Below are 21,593 nucleotides of genomic sequence, written 5' to 3'. Positions count from 1 at the left end.
CTAGTAGCAACAGTGCTGAAATTTCTCCATTTATAGACAATTTGTCTTACCGTGGACTGACTTTTAGAGATACTTTTGTAACCCTTTCCAGCTTTATGCAGGGCAACAAGTCTTAATCTTAGGTCTTCTGAGATCTCTTTTATTCGAGGCATGGTTCTTCTCAGCCAATGCTTCTTGTGAATAGCAAACGCACATTTTGTTTGTGTTTTTTATGGGGCAGGGCAGCTCTAACCAAAATCTCTAATCTCATCTCATTGATTTGACTCCAGGTTAGTTGACTCTTGAATCCAATTAGATTTTGAAGAAGTCATTTGCCTCGGGGTTCACATACTTTTTCCAACCTACACTGTGAATGTTTGAATGATGTATTCAATATAGACAATAAAAATACAATAATGTGTGTGTTATTAATTTAAGCACACTGTGTTTGTCTATTGTTGTGACTTAGATGAAGATCAGATAACGTTTTATGTCAAATTTATGCAGAAATCCAGGTAATTCTAAAGGGTTCACATAGTTTTCTTGCCAGTGTATGAATAACTTTTGACTGCAGACGTGTTCGTCTTTTGGACACAAATAACAGAACGAGGGAGAGAGAGCAAGAGAGATGAAACAGCCATGATGTCACGCCCTGATCTGTTTCACCTGTCCTTGTAATTGTCTCCACCCCCTCCAGGTGTCACTTATTTTCCCTGGTGTATTTATCCCTGTGTTTCCTGTCTCTCTGTGCCACTTTGTCTTGTATTTTCAAGTCAACCAGCATGTTTTTCCTGTGCTCCTGCTTTTCTATTCTCTTTTACTAGTCCTCCCGGTTTTGACCTTTGCCTGTTTTTCTGGACCCCATTCCCGCCTGCCTGACCATTCTGCCTGCCCTGACCTCAAGCCTGCCTGCCATTCAGATTACAGTAAAATGGAGATGTTGTGTGTGTATACACATACAGTATACACACACAGAAACACGCTCACACACAGACAAACGTATGGCATGTGACAGCTGACGTTGAAGCCGTATGATTCAAATCTTTGTGTTTATAAAACTACTCTCCTGTACTGCTCATGAATAATGGCTGTCAAGTTAGGGAGGCAGAGAGGGAGGGCTGGCGATCCATGCGGAAGAGCAGACAAACCAGTACATTAAACACGAACAACCAGCATGTCGTGTGTGTGTGTGAGACCGTGTCTATGTGTGAGGAAGAAAGAGGGTAAGCAGAGAGGGAGGAGTGAGAGAAGAGTAATTACACATCAGATGTGCTAATGGTGCATGAAGTGGCTGCGTCTCTCTCTCTCTCTCTCTCTCTCTCTCTCTCTCTCTCTCTCTCTCTCTCTCTCTCTCTCTCACACACACCTCCCAATCTGTTGATGAGGATGGCTCTGCAGTCTAGGAGTTATACAGTGCATTCGGAAAGTATTCAGACCCCTTCCCTTTTCCACATTTTGTTACATTACATCCTTATTCTCAAATGGATTCAGTAATTTTTCCCCCTCATCAATCTACACACAATGTCCCTTAAAGACAAAGCGCAAACAGGTTTTTAGAAATTTTTGCAAATTTAAATGAATATATATATATTAATAAATAAATGTTTTACATAAGTATTCAGACCCTTTGCTATGAGACTCGAAATTAAGCTCAAGTGCATCCTGTTTCCATTGATCATCCTTGTTTCTATAACTTGAGTGTGTAACATCTGCTTCCAACTCACACTCTCAAACACATAGATCCCCTGAACGCAGCTCACTCTCCAGATCCCAATCACCTGTTCACACACCGGTATGTCATTACCACACACTATTTAGTTCAGTTCTTTGCGCCCCATGTTTTGTGACACACTTCCATTCGGAGCTCTGTTTTTCCTGTAATTTAATCCTCCCGTGTATGATCGTTTTTGCCTGCCTCACTAACGACACCTTTTGCCTATTCCCTGCCTGTACCTTAGCCTATCGGATTTCCTATTATCAACCAATTGCCTGATCTCCCAGATGAAGTTACTAGCCTTTTCCCTGCCTGTACTGTTGCCTTTTTAGACCCGCTGTGTGTGACCTTCTGCCTGCCCCTGGTCCCAGCTACCTGCATCCTCCTGTAGTCCTTAACACCTGCTGCGCCCTGCGCTTGAAACCAATTTTCTGTTTCTCATCATGTTCATTACAGAGTGGAGTTCACCTGTGGTAAATAAAATGTATTGGACATGATTTGGAAAGGCACACACCTGTCAAAAATGTTATAAATTGATTTGCATTTTAATGAGGAAAATAAGAATTTGACCCCCTCTCAATCAGAAATATTTCTGGCTCCCAGGTGTCTTTTATACAGGTAACGAGCTGAGATTAGGAGCACACTCTTAAAGGGAGTGCCCCTAATCTCAGTTTGTTACCTGTATAAAAGACACCTGTCCACAGAAGCAATCAATCAATCAGATTCCAAACTCTCCACCATGGCCAAGACCAAAGAGCTCTCCAAGGATGTCAGGGACAAGATTGTAGACCTACACAAGGCTGGAATGGGCTACAAGACCATCGCCAAGCAGCTCGGTGAGAAGGTGACAACAGTTGGTGCGATTATTCGCAAATGGAAGAAACACAATAGAACTGTCTCCCTCGGCCTGGGGCTCCATGCAAGATCTCACCTTGTGGAGTTGCAATGATCATGAGAACGGTGAGGAATCAGCCCAGAACTACACGGGAGGATCTTGTCAATGATCTTCAGGCAGCTGGGACCATAGTCACCAAGAAAACAATTGGTAACACACTACGCCGTGAAGGACTGAAATCCTGCAGTGCCCGCAAGGTCCCCCTGCTCAAGAAAGCACATATACATGCCTGTCTGAAGTTTGCCAATGAACATCTGAATGATTCAGAGGACAACTGGTGAAAGTGTTGTTGTCAGATGAGACCAAAATGGAGCTCTTTGGCATCAACTCAACTCGCCGTGTTTGGAGGAGGAGGAATGCTGCCTATGACCCCAAGAACACCATCCCCACCGTCAAACATGGAGGTGGGAACATTATGCTTTGGGGGTGTTTTTCTGCTAAGGGGACAGGACAACTTCACCGCATCAAAGGGACGATGGACGGGGCCATGTACCGTCAAATCTTGGGTGAGAACCTCCTTCCCTCAGCCAGGGCATTGAAAATGGGTCGTGGATGGGTATTCCAGTATGACAATGACCCAAAACACACGGCCAAGGCAACAAAGGAGTGGCTCAAGAAGAAGCACATTAAGGTCCTGGAGTGGCCTAGCCAATCTCCAGACCTTAATCCCATAGATAATCAGTGGAGGGAGCTGAAGGTTCGAGTTGCCAGACGTCAGCCTCGAAACCTTAATGACTTAGAGAAGATCTGCAAAGAGGAGTGGGACAAAATCCCTCCTGAGATGTGTGCAAACCTGGTGGCCAACTACAAGAAACTTCTGACCTCTGTGATTGCCAACAAGGGTTTTGCCACCAAGTACTAAGTCATGTTTTGCAGAGGGGTCAAATACTTATTTCCCTCACTAAAATGCAAATCAATTTATAACATTTTTGACATGCGTTTTTCTGGATTATTTTGTTGTTATTCTGTCTCTCACTGTTCAAATAAACCTACCATTAAAATTATAGACTGATCATTTCTTTGTCAGTTGGCAAACGTACAAAATCAGCAGGGGATCAAATACTTTTTTCCCTCACTGTATACGGTCCCACAGTTGACAGAGCATGTCAGAGCAAACATCAAGCCATGAGGTCTGTTAGGTTCTTTTTTTTCAGAGTAAATAACTCACGGACACTAGAGAAGCTTAACCAAGTTGAATTCTTCCCAAAGGGTCTACACAGCTGTATTCAGACAGACAAACATTTCTCACCATCACAGGTGATCCCACTTAAGATCCCACTTTATATCCCATTTAAGACACTCCTCCTTCTCTCCAATCCTTACATCTTATGATTCCACTGGAAAAGGGTAGTAAACCAGTTTTACTCCGTTCAGGGGATCTGACCTCACCTCCTGATCTCAACCCCTCTTTCGCATAATCCACAGATTTCCATCTTCTTGCCCTATAGTGTCACGCCCTAACCATAGAGAGCCCTCTGGGTTCTCTATGGTGTGTAGGTCAGAGTGTGACTAGGGGGGTTTCTAGCATTTCTATTTCTATGTTGGTATTTGTATGGTTCCCAGTTAGAGGCAGCTGATTATCGTTGTCTCTAATTGGGGATCATACTTAAGTTGCCCATTGTTCCCACCTGTGTTGTGGGATATTGTTTTCAGTTAGTGCCTAAGTGTGCTCTGTACTGGACATTCGTTTATTCTTTGTTGTTTTTGTTAAGTTTCAATTTGAAATAAAGTATGTGGAACTATACGCACGCTGTGCCTTGGTCCGCTCCTTTCGACGATCGTGACATATAGCAATCCTTTGATCTCCTCCCGTCCACCCAGCACATTCCACAGCCACTCTGTCTTTCTACAGAGAACCATTAACTTCTGACATAAAACCCAGTCTCTTTCACTCCTTATGCTTCTGATCTATCATTTATTTAATATCTCAATGTTCAAAGTTTAGCCGATTCCAACAGGTTGAAGGAATTGTCTGTAGAGCTCCAAGACAGGATTGTGTCGAGGAAAAGATGAGCATTTGGGAGAGACTGAGCATTTGGGAGAGAAGGGCCTTGGTCAGAGAGGTGACCATGAACCCGATGGTCACTCTGACTGAGTTCCTCTGTGTAGATGGGAGAACCTTCCAGAAGGCCAATCATCTCTGCAACACTCCACCAATCAGGCCTTTTTGGTGGAATGGCCAGACGGAAGCCACTCCTCTGTAAAATACACATGAAAGCCTACTTAGAGTTTGCCAAAAGGCACCTAAACCATCTCTTTCTGATGAAACCTGGATTGAACTCTTTGGCCTGAACACCAAGTGTCACGTCTGGAAGAAACCTGTCACCATCCCTATGGTGAGGCATGGTGGTGGTAGCATCATGCTGTGGGGATGCTTGTCAGAGACTGGAAGACCAATCAGGATCAAGGGAAAGATGAACGGAGTAAAGTACAGGGAGATCCTTGATGAAAACCTCCTACAGAGCGCTCAGGACCTCAGACTGGGGCAAAGGTTCACCTTCCAACAGGACAGCGATCTTAAGCACACAGCCAAGACAACGTAGGAGTGGCTTCAGGACAAGTCTCTGAATGTCCTTGAGTGGCCCAGCCAGAGCCTGGACTTGATCCTGATCGGAAATCTCTGGAGAGACTTGAAAATGGCTGTGTAGCGACACTCCCCATCCAACCTGACAGAGCTTGAGAGGATCTGCAGAGAAGAATGGGAGAAACTCCACAAATACAGGTGTGCCAAGCTTATAGCATCATACCCAAAAACAATTGAGCCTGTAATTGCTGCCAAAGGTGCTTCAACAATGTACTGAGTAAAGGGTCTGAATACTTATGTAAATGTCATATTTCATTTTTCTATTTTTTTTTATTTGCAAAAATGTCTAAAAAACAGTTTTTGCTTTGTCATTATGGGGTATTGTGCGTAGATTGATAAGGAAAAAAATTACAATGTACTCTATTTTAGAATAACCTGTTATGTAACAAAATGTAGAAAAAGTCAAGGGGTCTGAATACTGTCCGAAGCACCGTAACTCAGCTAAGTTTTCTAGCAGGGAGCTCTTCCTCCACATTAGGAACATGCTGACTTCACTATGTCATTCTGGCTGCTATCTTATCTGAGGAAATGGGCATGTTACTTTAGCCGCATGTTACATTTGTCCTGGCTCTCCCCTACCGCAATGATATCACTGATGAAGCCCGACATACAAAAACAAACAGAACAGACACAACAAACTCCGTCAACACATCATATCGTCATACATAGCCTACAGTTTCAGCCTACAATGAATCAAAAAGCAAAAAAGACAAATGAATGATAGATTTGTCACTGAGGACAGGTCCCACCAATCTCACACCAGTATGCCCACTTCTCAAAATAGCAAAGTCAAAAATGTAATCATTTTTTTTACATTATTATGATTATTTTTTTCAAAAGGGGAAGAAAGAAAAAGTACATCCCTGCGTGTTCCTGCACTTTAGATGGTCTTGTCATGTTAACTTTCGCTGTTGTACATTCCAAATTACATTTCAAGAGCCAAACTGGGATCCCACCATAGCTGCGAGTAATGTTCCCTTTAAACTGCCAGCATGTGCAAACGCACACTATTGATCTTCACTAAAATGTAAATTTGCTGATATTCTTAGTTAGTGAGTTACTAGCCCAGTTATAGCCTAGTTAATTTTGGTCAGCAATGAGAGAGTGATTGCTTCCTAAAAGAGCACAAAACGTGTACAGTATACTACCAGTCAAAAGTTTTAGAACACTTTCAAGGGTTTTTCTTCATTTTTTTCTATTTTATACATTGAAGAATAATAGCGAAGACATCAAAACTATGCTTTTCCAACAGTCTTGAAGGAGTTCCCAGATATGCTGAGCACTTGTTGGCTGCTGTTCCTTCACTCTGCGGTCTGACTCAGCCCAATCCATCTCAATTTGGTTGAGTTCGGGTGATTGTGGAAGCCAGGTCATCTGATGCAGCACTCCATAACTCTCCTCCTTGGTCAAATAGCCGTTACACAGCCTGGAGGTGTCTTGGGTCATGGTCCTGTTGAAAAAAAAAATTATAAGCCCACTAAGCCCAAACCAGATGGGATGGCGTATTGCTGCAGAATGCTGTGGTAGCCATGCTGGTTAAGTGTGCCTTGAATTCTAAATAAATCACAGACAGTGAAACGTTCAAAGTTCTTGAATTTCCCGTATTGATTGACCTTCATGTCTTAAAGTAATGATGGACTGTAGTTTCGCTTTGCTTATTTGAGCTGTTCTTGCCATAATATGGATTTGGTCTTTTACCAAATAGGGCTATCTTCTGTATACCCCCCTACCTAGTCACAACACAAATGATTGGCTCAAACACATTAAGAAAGAAAGAAATGCCACAAATTAACTTTTAAGAAGGCACACCTGTTAATTCAAATGCATTCCAGGTGACTACCTCATGAAGCTGGTTGAGAGAATGCCAAAAGTGTACAAACCTGTCATCAAGGCTGTCACACTCTGATCTGTTTCACCTGTCTTTTTGCTTGTCTCCAGCCCCCACCAGGTGTCTCCCATCTCCCCTCATTATCCCCTGTGTATTTATACCTGTGTTCTCTGTTTGTCGATTGCCAGTTTGTCAAGCCTACCAACATTTTTCCCCTTGCTCCTGTCTTTTCTAAAGTTCCTGTTTTCTAGTTTTCCCAATTTTGACCATTCTGCCTTCCCTGACCCTGAGCCTGCCTGCCGTCCTATGCCTTGCCCCACTGCACTGGATTATTGACCTCTGCCTGCCCTGACCTTGAGACCACCTGCAGTTCTGTACCTTTTGGACTCTGATCTGGATTACTGACCTCTACCTGGCATTGACCTGTCGTTTTGCCTGCCCTCTGTTCTAGTAATAAACTTTTGTTGCTTCGACACTGTCTGCATCTGGGTCTTCCCTAAAATGTGATTGTACGAACTGGCCATACCCAGCAGACTCAGACCAGCTCCACAATGCTGTCTCCCTGCAAGGAACCACCATTGGACGACACGGGGAGTTGCTGCAATGTCTTATGGAGGGACTCCATACCCTGGCAGAATGCCATGACCAGGCATTCAAGACTTTGATGGAGCAATTCCGTGGATTCGCCACTAGGTAGTGGGTCACACCCGTAATCTCCCAGCCTACCCCTGTTTCCAGAGAACCCCACTTACCTCCTCCGGAGCACTACGCTGGAGATTCCGGAACCTGCTGGGCTTTTCTCTCCCAGTGCTCACTCATTTTCGAGCTGCAGCCTTCTTCGTTCCCCTCGGATCGCTCGAGGATAGCGTACATCATAACGGTGATGTCCGGGAGGGCACTCACCTGGGCTACGGCGGTGTGGGAGCAACAGTTGGCCGTCTGCCTCAGTCTAGAGGAGCTTGTGGCAGAGTTTCGGAAGGTATTTGATTCTCCATTGTCCGGGAGAGAGGTTGCTCGTAAGCTGCTACAGCCACGTCAAGACTCCAATAGTGTGACAGACTACGCAGTGGATTTTCGACACGTTGGCAGCTGAGATTGCCTGGAACTCGTAAGCATTGCTCGACATGTTCCTTCACGGATAACCAAAGGTAGTCAAAGATGAGCTTGCAGCCCAGGAGCTGACCATGGACCTTAACTGCCTCATCTGAATCGATGTGCGGCATCGAGAACGTAGGAGGGAGAGGGAATCTGTGCCCTGTCGCCCTCATTCGCCGTCGGTTCCCACCTTGCCTCCAAAGAATCCCGGAGACCCCCGAAATCTACATGTCTGAGTGAACCCGACGTCACCGAGGTCTCTCGGGAATCACTGAGGGCTGTCGACTCATCTCCTTCGGATTCTAGGCACCTGGGCAGGGCTAGATTGACTCCGGCTGTGCGCTTACGCTGACCCCACACCCAGAGCTGTTTATATTGTGGAGCTACGGGACATTTCGTAGCTACCTGCCCAATAAAAAACCAGGCTCATCAAGAAGGGGCAGATACTGTGGTGGGCCTTAAGGAGAACTTTTCCTCTCCCCTTACTCGCATCCCTTTCCATGCCATCCTGCTGTGGGGGAACCAGTCAATCTCTCCTGGTGCTCATCAACTCTGGGGCCGATGAGAGTTTTTTGGACGCTACCCTGGAGTCCGAGCTGGGTATCCCTACTCAGCCCCTCTCCATTCCCATGGATGTTACATTAGAGTGCTGGACGGGCGCTCTATAGGCCAGGTCACTCAGGATACCACTCCAATCAACCTACTAGTGTCAGGGACCACAGCAAGGCAATCCAATTTATGCTGATTAAGTCTCCTCAGGTTCCCATGGTATTGGGATTCTCTTGTCTCCAGCGACACAATCCCATCATAGACTGGACTGCTGGTGCCATTATGGGCTGGAGCCCGTTCTGCCACGCCCATTGTCTGAAGTCAGCGCAGCCTGCCCCGGGACGTTTTCCTGTGGGCTCAGAAGTTGCCCCGTACCTCTCCGCCATTCCCGCGGAGTACCAGGACCTCCGGGAGGTGTTCAGTAATGCTTTTGGTGGCCTAGCATGGTACCTGACGTATCCGCGTTTGTCGCCGCTTGTCACAATCTGTGCACAGAACAAGACTCCAGAACAAGACTCCAGCTGGTCTTCTTCAACCACTGCCTTTCCCTCACAATCCCTGGTCTCACATATCCTTGGACTTCATTATGGGTCTTCCCCGTCTGATGGCAGCTCCACCATCCTGATAGTAGTGGACCGGTTTTCCAAAGCTGCCCACTTCATTCCACTCCCAAAGCTACCCTCTGCCAAAGAGACAGCCCGGCTCATGGTGCAGCATATCTTCTAGATCCACGGACTCCCAGTGAACATGGTCTCCGACAGGGGTCCTCAGTTCACGTCCCGGTTCTGGAAGGCATTCTGCACGCTCATTGGGTCATCGGCCAGCCTGTCCTCCGGGTTCCACCCCCAGTCCAATGGCCAGTCGGAGCGAGCCAACCAAGACTTGGAAATTACTCTTCGCTGTCTGGTCTCCGCCAACCCCACCACCTGGAGCCAGCAACTAGTGTGGGTCCAATACACCCACAACACCCTTCCTTGCTCTGCCACGGGTCTCTCACCCTTTGAGTGTTTCCTGGGCTATCAGCCCCCGCTCTTCCCTGAGCAAGAGGAAGATGTCGGCATACCTTCGGCCCAGATGTTTGTCCGCCACTGTCATCGTACCTGGAGGAGAGCCCGGTCGGCCCTTCTCAAGACAACCTCCAGGTATCGACAACAAGCGGACCACCACTGGACTCCGGCTCCCCGGTATCGTCTCGGGCAGAAGGTATGGCTGTCCACCCGGAATCTTTCCCTCCGGATGGAATTCCGCAAACTTTTCCCCCGGTTTATCGGCACTTTCCCCATCTCCAAGGTCATTAGCCCCTCTGCTGTTCGTCTTCCGTTGCCCTGTACCCTCCTTATCATCTCTAGGGGGTGTGGGAAGGTAGCATCCCACCTGGCCAACATCCAGGGAAATTGCAGAGTGCCAAATTCAAAAACAGAAATACTCATTATAAAAATTCACAAAACATACAAGTGTTTTATAAATCGGTTTAAAGATGAACTTCTTGTTAATCAGACCACGGAGTCAGATTTCAAAAAGGCTTTACGGCGAAAGCATACGATGCGATTATCTGAGAACAGCGCCCAGCAGACAAATCATTACAAACAGTTACCAGCCAAGTAGCGGAGTTACACAAATCAGAAAAAGCGATACAATTAATCACTTACCTTTGATGATCTTCATATGGTTGCACTCACAAGACTCCCATTTACTCAATAAATGTTTGTTTTGTTCGATAAAGTCCCTCTTTATATCCAAAAACCTCAGTTTTGTTCGCACGTTTGTTCATAATCCACAGGCTCAAAGGCAGTCACAACAGGCAGACGAAAAATACGAAAAGTATCAGTAAAGTTCGTAGAAACATGTCAAACGATGTTTATAATCAATCCTCTGGTTGTTTTTAGTCCTAATAATCAATAATATTTCAACCGGATAAAAGCTTCGTCAATATAAAAGGAAAACAAGAAAGGCGCACTCTCGGTTGTGCGCATGAAAAACCTCTGGGACACTGCAGTGTCCACTCATTCAGAGTGGTCTTACTCCCTCATTTTTCAGAATACAAGCGGGAAACAAATTCTAAAGACTGTTGACATCTAGTGGAAGCCATAGGAAGTGCAATTTGAGTCCTAAATCAATGGAATCTGTATAGGCACTCAATGGAAAACTACAAACATAAAAAAAACATGGGCTAAAAGGGTAAATGTGGGTAGTCTGGGTAGCCATTTGATTATCTATTTAGCAGTCTGTCTTCTTTAGAAGTCTTATTACAATGGCTTAGAAGGTAAATGCTAAAAATAGAGCCTATTGCGTACCTATGACGCTTCACCCATGCAGGCAAGACATCGGGAAGCTCATGCGGCTGGCAAACAAATATTACACCAGGATTTGTGTTATATAAAATGTCCATGAAATGTCAGTGGTGACAGTATGTGACTATAAAAAGGGATATTTCGTTGGAGAGCAAGTGTGCTACAGTTTTAAATGCTGGAAGTAAGTGGGATAGTAGGCTATTCTGAGGATTCCACAGGTCTTCAGAAGAACTCGTCCACAAAACACACTCCACATCCATTGCACGTCAACATGAGTCTTTAATTGTAACTGTGTGCCAAAAAATTTATGAAATAAAGAATAATTAAGTCCATATTTCAAATAAAAGTGCCCCTTTTATATAATATATCAAACTGCAGGCTTAAGTGAAATCCATTTGCTGCTTCACTAGTTTTATTCCAAATGTAGGCATATTTGTGTCATATGGAGATATTCATACTGATATTTTGTAGGATAATAATTTAATTGTTGTACATGCAAAAGGGTCATCACGACCATTGCAGGCGTGCATAATGATGTGAATTAGCAAGTGAAAATACCTATATGAGAAGTGTTTTGAATATGTTTAAGTGTCCTCTAAATTGGATACGTATATGTCCTATATGTAGAAACAATATGTTGAATATTTCCAACAACAGGTGTATTTATGAAGAACAATAACAGTTCAGGCATGAGTGACGTTCAGACACATGTTGTTTTATAGTCATTAAAGTTGAGGCCAAGTTTGACACATTGTAGCCTATTCATGATTTATGTGTTGTTGATTTTCCATTACAGAGCCTTGAGTTCATCTCATTTGGTGAACCCCCCCAAACGAAGTTGTTGAACTTTTATAAAACTGAACATTTTCTGAAATTCAATAAGATTCACACGAAGCGATAGTCTCTACAAATGAAACCATTTTTCACTAATCGAACAATATTGAACAAATGAAAGGATCATGAATTCCCTTATCTCAAAGGATGCTCACGACTCTCTAATCAGTGGAAACATTGTCACTTGGAATCATCACTCATACCCAAACGTTACCCACCAGAAGGAAACCCCCCTTACCACCTGACGTCAGATGAACCATTTAAAAGACAGGTTCTGAGGGGGGACTAGAACAAAAGGAGCAGCAGAACTCGAAGAGAAGCCAATCTCAACGATTTTCTGCCCAATTGAACCACCTTTATCCATCCTCTGCCTCCCCCGAGACCCAGAAGAAGATGCTCTCGACGCGTGTCCAGTGCGCCCTAGCGCTGCTTTCCCTAGCCCTTGTCATCAGCAGCGTCTCTGCCGCTCCGTCCGATGCCAAACTCCGCCAGCTGCTCCAACGGTCACTCATGGCACCTGCAGGCAAACAGGTAAATACCTTCAATCAGACTTTCATTATTAGAATTTGTTCTTAAACAACATATATCTCTGGCTGCAGTGGCCATATGATATAATTTTTTTCTGAGTTTGATGGCACAGCTGGAAACTACAATTTAAGTAGATTTACCTCTAGAGTCTAGAGACTATACCTTCTAGAGATTTAAGTTTAAGCACATTAGTTGCCATACAGTTAACTCTTTGGTTTTACTGGCAGGCACAGGGAAAATTAATCGATCAAATTAGCATGGTGCAGGGAAGCAACCAAGAAATTAAGTATTTGTATTTATTATGGATCCCCATTTAAATGCTGGCACTCTTCCTGGGGTCCAGCAAAATTAAGGGATTTATACACAATAAAAAAAAAAATACATTACATTTCACAACATATTAAGTGTGTGCACTCGGGCCACTACTCTACTACCACATATCTACAACACAAATCCATGTGTATGTGTGTGTATGTTATCATATGTGTGTGTATGGATGTCTATGACTGTGTATGTGTCTCTTCACAGTTTACGCTGTTCCATAAGATGCATTCTTATCAGTTTTTTCAATCTGATCTTTCTGCTTGCATGAGCTACTTGATGTGGAATAGAGTTGTGTGGAGCCATGGCTTTATGTAGTATTGTGTGCCTCCAATAGTCTTTTCTAGATTTGGGGACTGTGAAGACTCCTGGTGGCATGTCTTGTGGGGTTTGCATTGGTGTCTGAGCTGTGTGCTAGTAGTTTAAACAGACAGCTCGGTGCATTCAATATGTCAATACTTTTCACAAAGTAGTGATGAAGTCAATCTTTCCTCTACTTAGAGCCAGGACAGGTTGACATGCGTAGTATTAATAAGTGCGGAGGAATTTGGAAATACTGGTATCAGAGCAACTAACGAAATTTAAATGTATATTGCTCTATATTTTAAATCAACCTTTAAAATGAAAAACGTAAAATAAGAACGAAAGAGGTCTCTGGAATTTGGGGTATGCTTAGTTAGCTGTCAATTACGCAGCATAGTCAGAACATACGGTAAATTGGGTAAAAATGTACCTAATGTTTGTTAATGAAACGTGTTCTTCCCAAAAAAAATGGATTTGAAGACAGCTTAAATAAATTGAAATAATGCAGATCGAATAGCCTACATCTATTTATTCTAGCAATGTGAGGGAAGAGAAAACATTCAAACACTGATTTCCTTCCTAAATGAGTATGCTACACTTTTTTTTAAAGCATGTTGATTTGTTTCTATTTCAGTGGATCTTGTTGCTAAAATGTGACATTTTCTGTCTCCACAAAACAGAAGAAATAACAATTTAATCTTATTTGATCTATTTTCAGGAGCTTGCCAGGAATACACTCGTAGAGCTACTCTCAGAGCTCACACAAGTAGAGAACGAGGCGATTGAATTGGACGACATGTCTCGTGGCGTGGAGCAGGAGGATGTGGATCTCGAGCTGGAGCGTGCACCCGGCCCAGTACTGGCTCCACGTGAACGCAAGGCTGGATGCAAGAACTTCTTCTGGAAAACCTTTACATCATGTTAATTAATCTACACCCGGGCCCTTTACTGTGTGTACTACATCTCATCTCTTTTGTTTCAGACATTCACTGCTGAGTCCAATGCACCATGGCCTAACCCACCTCTCCAAAAAATTTAAATAAACACTGTTAAAACTTTAACAACAATCATGCTGATGTTTTTATCGCTCATTTAGATTTTTTTTCCGAAAAGACACATGAACGAATGTTCTACAAATGTATGCAATTCTGCTTTTGACTGTGCTTTATGTATTTTGGCAGATAAACTATTTTCAATTGTTTGTTTGAATAAAATCTGTGTTTCAGAACCAATGAGTCGATTCATATATTGTTATTTTGCTCCTCCTTTTAAATGGGTTGTTTTATTCAGGAATGGCTATTATAGCCTATTCCTATGAGTTGCTAGTACACTTCTCTCCAGGATAAGCGTGGTTGTTTCCTCCATTTGGAATTATGTTATGAACACTTTGGTTACAGGCGGTAATCCATTGTTGGATAAACTGACTTTGTTGTGTTGTGGTGTGCCATAAGAAGTTTACATTTATGAAGGGTAGGCATAATGTAAACATTGACCTGAACCTCCAGCAACAACACCTTCCTATACTAAGTTGCACCCTGGCACTTTTGCCCTCAGAACAGCCTCAATTAGTTGGGGCATGGACTCTACAAAGTGTCAAAAGCTTTCCAAAGGGATGCTGGCCCATGTTGACTCCAATGCTTCCCACAGTTGTGTCAAGTTGGCTGGATGTCCTTTGGGTGGTGAATCATTCTTGATACACACAGGAAACTTTTGAGTGTGAAAAACCCAGCAGCGTTGCAGTTCTTGACACACTCAAACCGATGCACCTAGCACCTAATAACATCAAATCAAATTGTATTTGTCACAGGCGCCGAATACAACAGGTGTAGACCTTACAGTGAAATGCTTACTTACAAGCCCTTAACCAACAATGCAGTTTTAAGAAAAATACCTAATCATTTTTTTAAATAAAGTAACAAATAATTAAAGAGCAGCAGTAAAATAACAATAGCGAGGCTATATACAGGGGGTATCGGTACAGAGTCAATGTGCGGGGGCACAAGGTAATCTGTACATGTAGGTAGAGCTTTTAAAGTGACTTTGCATAGATAATAACAGAGAGTAGCAGCAGTGTAAAAGATGGGGGGGGGGCAATGCAAATAGTCTGGGTAGCCATTTGATTAGATGTTCAGGAGTCTTATGGCTTGGGGATAGAAGCTGTTTAGAAGCCTCTTGGACCTAGACTTGGCGCTCCGGTACTTGCTGTGTGGTAGCAGAGAGCACAGTCTATGACTAGGGTGGCTGGAGTCTTTGACAATTTTTACGGCCTTCCTCTGACACTGCCTGGTATAGAGGTTCTAGATGGCAGGAAGCTTGGCCACAGTGATGATAACATACCCCATTCAAAGGCACTGAAATCTTTTGTCTTGTCCATTCACCTTGTCTCAAGGCTTGAAAATATTTTTTTACCTGTCTCCTCCCCTTCATCTACACTGATTGAAGTGGATTTAACACGCGACATCAATAAGGGATCATAGCTTTCACTTGGATTCACCTGCTCAGTCTATGACATGGAAAGAGCAGGTGTTCTTAATGTTTTGTATACTCAAAAAAAAATCTAAATGTTTTTCTACAACAATGATTGGTCAAGTACATTTTTACAAACGACACAGAAGAGAGAGGGTCAAATCATAGCATGTTAACTAAAGAAGTTTCCTAAAAAATGCATTCCACAGTTCAGTATGGTCCATGTGACAGACAAGTTAAACTTACCATGTTTCCAAATTGAAACAGTCGGTGCATATATTGTGACGACATTTTGTGACGTTTTTGTTAGTTTTGGTCTTTGGCAGGTTTTTCTCCGGCTTTTGTGGACACACAAGTTCTGCTAGGAGCAGTAAGAACCTACCTGTCCTGTGTGTGTGTGTGTGTGTGTGTGTGTGTGTGTGTGTGTGTGTGTGTGTGTGTGTGTGTGTGTGTGTGTGTGTGTGTGTTAAACGCCACCTCGGAAGTGTGTGTGCGTCTGCGTGTGTGTGAAAAACAAGTTACTAAAATGTACAATGTGTGTGCACACATGTCTTCATGCACATGTGTGCCCGTTTGTGTCCCCTGCATGTGTGTAGACTCCACACTGACTCTTCAGAATGTGCGGGAGGAGAAACACCGGGATGCTTGGTGAGATTAGGAAACGATACCAAATGGGAAGTGCACTTAATAACCCCTGACTCATTAATGGGCTTTGGTTAAGAAAGCTCTCAAACAATTAGTATTAAAGAGCAAGACACTGACAGTCTGGAACTGGAGGAAGGGGCTGCATGTGCACTGCAAAAATGTAAATCTAAGTAAGATTAAATATCTTAAATCAAGGCAATATATGCTTGTTTTTTGTCTGACAAGATATTTCTTCTTATCAGCCAGTTTTTATGTTGGAGCATTTCACTTCTTTCAAGCTTTTTTGTCATTAATTATCGTAATAAGATAATATAACTTGTAACTGAGATTGTATTACTGGTTATGAGTAACTTAATACTCCAAACTAGAATTACCAGAATTATAAAGCTGTTTGATCAACACTGACAAGAACAGAACTGCTTTGTCAAAGAATTTCTTATTTCAAGCATCTTATCCTTTTCATCTCTTCACATATTAAGAACAGATAATGACCAAATGGAATTCACTGTTTTATTGTCAATCTTACACACAGCACAGCAGTCATGTAGACAAAATACAGTACAGAACAAAGACAGTACACTTTTCATGTCTGGGGAACACACTATGAGTCATTAGAACTGTTGTACAATTCTATTACATCTCCAAGATGGTATTTGACATGTACATAAGTTTGGCTCTTGTTGCTAATTGTGTAATAAGAGGTCAAATCAACCAGCTTTCCAGCATCCACTAACTCAGGGGCCTGTGCAAGGTGTGGGACCTCAACTTGATAAGCCATGACGTTTCTATCAAAGCTTATAGTTTAAATGGTTGATATTCCTAACAATAAAGCCTAGAATCAACAAGAAATATGTTTTTGACCTGTCCAAATTCTGGCATATTACCATTCAGTACTTTGGCAAAGATCATGGACTTCTGAGTTATGTATTTATTACAAGCCATTTGGTTTACTTAATTGAAACCTAGGAAGTCCCTCAATTTTCCACGTTAATATTGTAGATCTTTCACCTCTGATACAGGTCCCATCTCCCTTTCATTTGAAAAAATTGGGTGCATTGAACTGTCAACATTTTGGCAGCTTTCATATACACTGCTCAAAAAAATAAAGGGAACACTTAAACAACACAATGTAACTCCAAGTCAATCACACTTCTGTGAAATCAAACTGTCCACTAAGGAAGCAACACTGATTGACAATACATTTCACATGCTGTTGTGCAAATGGAATAGACAACAGGTGGAAATTATAGGCAATTAGCAAGACACCCCCAATAAAGGAGTGGTTCTGCAGGTGGTGACCACAGACGACTTCTCAGTTCCTATGCTTCCTGGCTGATGTTTTGGTCACTGTTGAATGCTGCCGGTGCTTTCACTCTAGTTGTAGCATGAGACGGAGTCTACAACCCACACAAGTGGCACAGGTAGTGCAGCTCATCCAGGATGGCACATCAATGCAAGCTGTGGCAAGAAGGTTTGCTGTGTCTGTCAGCGTAGTGTCCAGAGCATGGAGGCGCTACCAGGAGACAGGCCAGTACATCAGGAGACGTGGAGGAGGCCGTAGGAGGGCAACAACCCAGCAGCAGGACCGCTACCTCTGCCTTTGTGCAAGGAGGAGCAGGAGGAGCACTACCAGAGCCCTGCAAAATGACCTCCAGCAGGCCACAAATGTGCATGTGTCTGCTCAAACGGTCAGAAACAGACTCCATGAGGGTGGTATGAGGGCTCGACGTCCACAGGTGGGGGTTGTGCTTACAGCCCAACACCGTGCAGGACGTTTGGCATTTGCCAGAGAACACCAAGATTGGCAAATTCGCCACTGGCGCCCTGTGCTCTTCACAGATGAAAGCAGGTTCACACTGAGCACATGTGACAGACGTGACAGAGTCTGGAGACGCCGTGGGGAACCTTCTGCTGCCTGCAACATCCTCCAGCATGACCGGTTTGGCGGTGGGTCAGTCATGGTGTGGGGTGGCATTTCTTTGGGGGGCCGCACAGCCCTCCATGTGCTCGCCAGAGGTAGCCTGACTGCCATTAGGTACCGAGATGAGATCCTCAGACCCCTTGTGAGACCATATGCTGGTGCGGTTGGCCCTGGGTTCCTCCTAATGCAAGACAATGCTAGACCTCATTTGGCTGGAGTGTGTCAGCAGTTCCTGCAAGAGGAAGGCATTGATGCTATGGACTGGCCCGCCCGTTCCCCAGACCTGAATCCAATTGAGCACATCTGGGACATCATGTCTCGCTCCATCCACCAACCCCACGTTGCACCACAGACTGTCCAGGAGTTGGCGGATGCTTTAGTCCAGGTCTGGGAGGAGATCCCTCAGGAGACCATCCGCCACCTCATCAGGAGCATGCCCAGGCGTTGTAGGGAGGTCATACAGGCACGTGGAGGCCATACACACTACTGAGCCTCATTTTGACTTGTTTTAAGGACATTACATCAAAGTTGGATCAGCCTGTAGTGTGGTTTTCCACTTTAATTTTGAGTGTGACTCCAAATCCAGACCTCCATGGGTTGATAAATTGGATTTCCATTGATTATTTTTGTGTGATTTTGTTGTCAGCACATTCAACTATGTAAAGAAAAAAGTATCTAATAAGATTATTTCTTTCATTCAGATCTAGGATGTGTTATTTTAGTGTTCCCTTTATTTTTTTGAGCAGTGTATTTGGTTCTGATTGATCAAAGACTTGCAAATATTTTTTAAATTGACCTTGGAAGCCCATTGTTTAAAGAAACAATGTTTAGACTCGAACCGCATACACATATGTCTAACCATTGGACCCAATGACTTTATCTGTGATGGCAAATGTATCATATAATGCTGTTTAGGTGTAACATTGCGGTCTGGAAAAAGCTCCTTCCAATGATTTTCAATGAGTAACTTCAACCTAGACACAGTCACAATGGAAAGAACAGGTGCAAATACTATCTGTACAATCTCTATTAGCTCAATTATCAGTTGTATATATGCATTGACTTCCAAACTCTCCAAAACAAATGGCAATATCCTTGGCAGGATAAGCATTTGCCCAGATGTCTGTTTTAGTTTACCATCACTTGACGTTAATGTACTAACAGAAATTGGGTATGGCCAATCTCTAACATCTAGAGGGGAATAAGGGAAACTAAGAATAGCAGAATTCACCATCATCCAGATCAATCTGTCCTGACACAACAAGATGATTCAAAACACATTTGATTTCCAATGGGGCTATGTCCTCCAAAATTACATGCATAACTTCTTGCGGAGATTGTTGTATGATATCAAAGGCTGGGAATTCAACTAGCTTGCTCCTTCTATTGATCCCATAATGGCCCAGTACATCCAGGACCTCTATACCAGGCGGTGTCAGAGGAAAGGCCTAAAATTGTCAAAGACTCCAGCCACCCTGATCATAGACTTTTCTCTCTGCTACCACATGGCAAGCGGTACCGGAGCGCCAAGTCTAGGTCCAAAAAGGCTTCTTAACAGCTTCTACCGCCAAGCCATAAGACTCGTGAACATCTAATCAAAGTGCTACCCAGACCCTCTTTTATGCTGCTGCTACTCTCTGTTTATTATATATACATAGTCACTTTAACGCTACCTACATGTACATATTACCTCAATTACCTTGAATAACCGCACATTGACTCTGACGGTAACCCCTGCATATAACATCGCTATTGTTATTTTAATGTTGCCGTTTAATTAATTGTTACTTTTATTTCGAATTTATTACTTATCTATTTTTAACTTAACACTAATTTTTCTTAAAACAACTTAAGCATTGTTGGTTAAGGGCTAGTAAGTAAGTATTTTACTGTAAAGTCTACTACACCTGTTGTATTCGGCGGATGTGACAAATAAAATTTGATTTGAATTTAAGATCTGTAAGTGATTTCTGAATTGAATCAAAGTCATGTTGAAGTTCACGAATGGCCTGCTGCACCGACGTGGCACAGGATACAAAACTGTATCATCTGCATAGAGATGAATGTTACAAGTATTAACCTCTCTAGGGTCGGCGGGACGAAATCGTCCCACCTACTCAACAGCCAGTTGAATCCCGTGGCGCGTTATTCAAATACCTTAGAAATGCTATTACTTCAATTTCTCAAACATATGACTATTTTACACCATTTTAAAGACAAGACTCTCGTTAATCTAACCACACTGTCCGATTTCAAAAAGGCTTTACAGCGGAAGCAAAACATTAGATTATGTCAGCAGAGTACCAAGCCAGAAATAATCAGACACCCATTTTTCAAGCTAGCATATAATGTCACAAAAACCCAGAAGACAGCTAAATGCAGCACTAACCTTTGATGATCTTCATCAGATGACACACCTAGGACATTATGTTATACAATACATGCATGTTTTGTTCAATCAAGTTCATATTTATATCAAAAAACAGCTTTTTACATTAGCATGTGACGTTCAAAACTAGCATACCCCCCGCAAACTTCCGGGGAATTTACTAAATTACTCACGATAAACGTTCACAAAAAGCATAACAATTATTTTAAGAATTATAGATACAGAACTCCTCTATGCACTCGATATGTCCGATTTTAAAATAGCTTTTTGGTGAAAGCACATTTTGCAATATTCTAAGTACATAGCCCAGCCATCACGGGCTAGCTATTTAGACACCCGGCAAGTTTAGCACTCACCAATATCAGATTTACTATTATAAAAGTTTGATTACCTTTTGTTGTCTTCATCAGAATGCACTCCCAGGACTGCTACTTCAATAACAAATGTTGGTTTGGTCCAAAATAATCCATCGTTATATCCGAATAGCGGCGTTTTGTTCGTGCGTCCCAGACACTATCCTAAATGGTAAATCAGGGTCGTGCGCATGGCGCAATTCGTGACAAAAAAAATCTAAATATTCCATTACCGTACTTCGAAGCATGTCAACCGCTGTTTAAAATCCATTTTTATGCCATTTTTCTCGTAAAAAAGCGATAATATTCCGACCTGGGAATGTCCATTTAGCTAAACAGAGGAAAGAAAACAAAGCTTTCGGTCGACACGGGCACGAGCCTGAGTCTCACAGTACTGTAACCAGCCACTACCCAAACGCGCTACTTTTTTTCAGCCAGAGCCTGCAATGCCACGATTCAGCATTTTGCCGCCTTCTGAGAGCCTATGGCAGCCGTAGGAAGTGTCACGGGACAGCTAAGATCCTCACTCTTCAATAAACAGAGACAAGAAGAACGACACCTTGTCAGACAGGCCACTTCCTGCATGAAATCTTCTCAGGTTTTTGCCTGCCATATGAGTTCTGTTATACTCACAGACACCATTCAAACAGTTTTAGAAACTTTAGGGTGTTTTCTATCCAAAGCCAATAATTATATGCATATTCTAGTTACTGGGCAGGAGTAGTAACCAGATTAAATCGGGTACGTTTTTTTATCCAGCCGTGAAAATACTGCCCCCTAGCCATAACAGGTTAACAGTGTTTCCTGTGTCCAAAATAATAGAAGGTGAACAATAATGGACCCAAAATCGAACGCTGAGGAACACCTTTTTGAATCTCAAGAAATTCAGATTTAACCC

General features: G+C 43.1%; 1 protein-coding gene across 1 annotated transcript; it reads left to right on the top strand.

Annotated features, from left to right (window-relative positions):
• Nucleotides 1–12,088: 12,088 nt before the first annotated feature.
• On the top strand, nt 12,089–14,147 carry sms1a (Somatostatin-1A; the record flags this gene model as incomplete). Its single annotated transcript, NM_001141101.1, is given in 2 exon segments — nt 12,089–12,300; nt 13,640–14,147. Coding segments are annotated over 2 exon segments (345 nt in total). The 3' UTR covers nt 13,847–14,147.
• Between the last annotated feature and the right edge of the window lie 7,446 nt (nt 14,148–21,593).

The sequence above is a fragment of the Salmo salar genome, chromosome 09 (genome assembly GCF_965601325.2).
Source record: "Salmo salar chromosome 09, fSalSal1, whole genome shotgun sequence".
Taxonomy (NCBI): Eukaryota; Metazoa; Chordata; class Actinopteri; order Salmoniformes; family Salmonidae; genus Salmo; species Salmo salar.
This window is presented reverse-complemented; position numbering and strand designations above follow the sequence as displayed.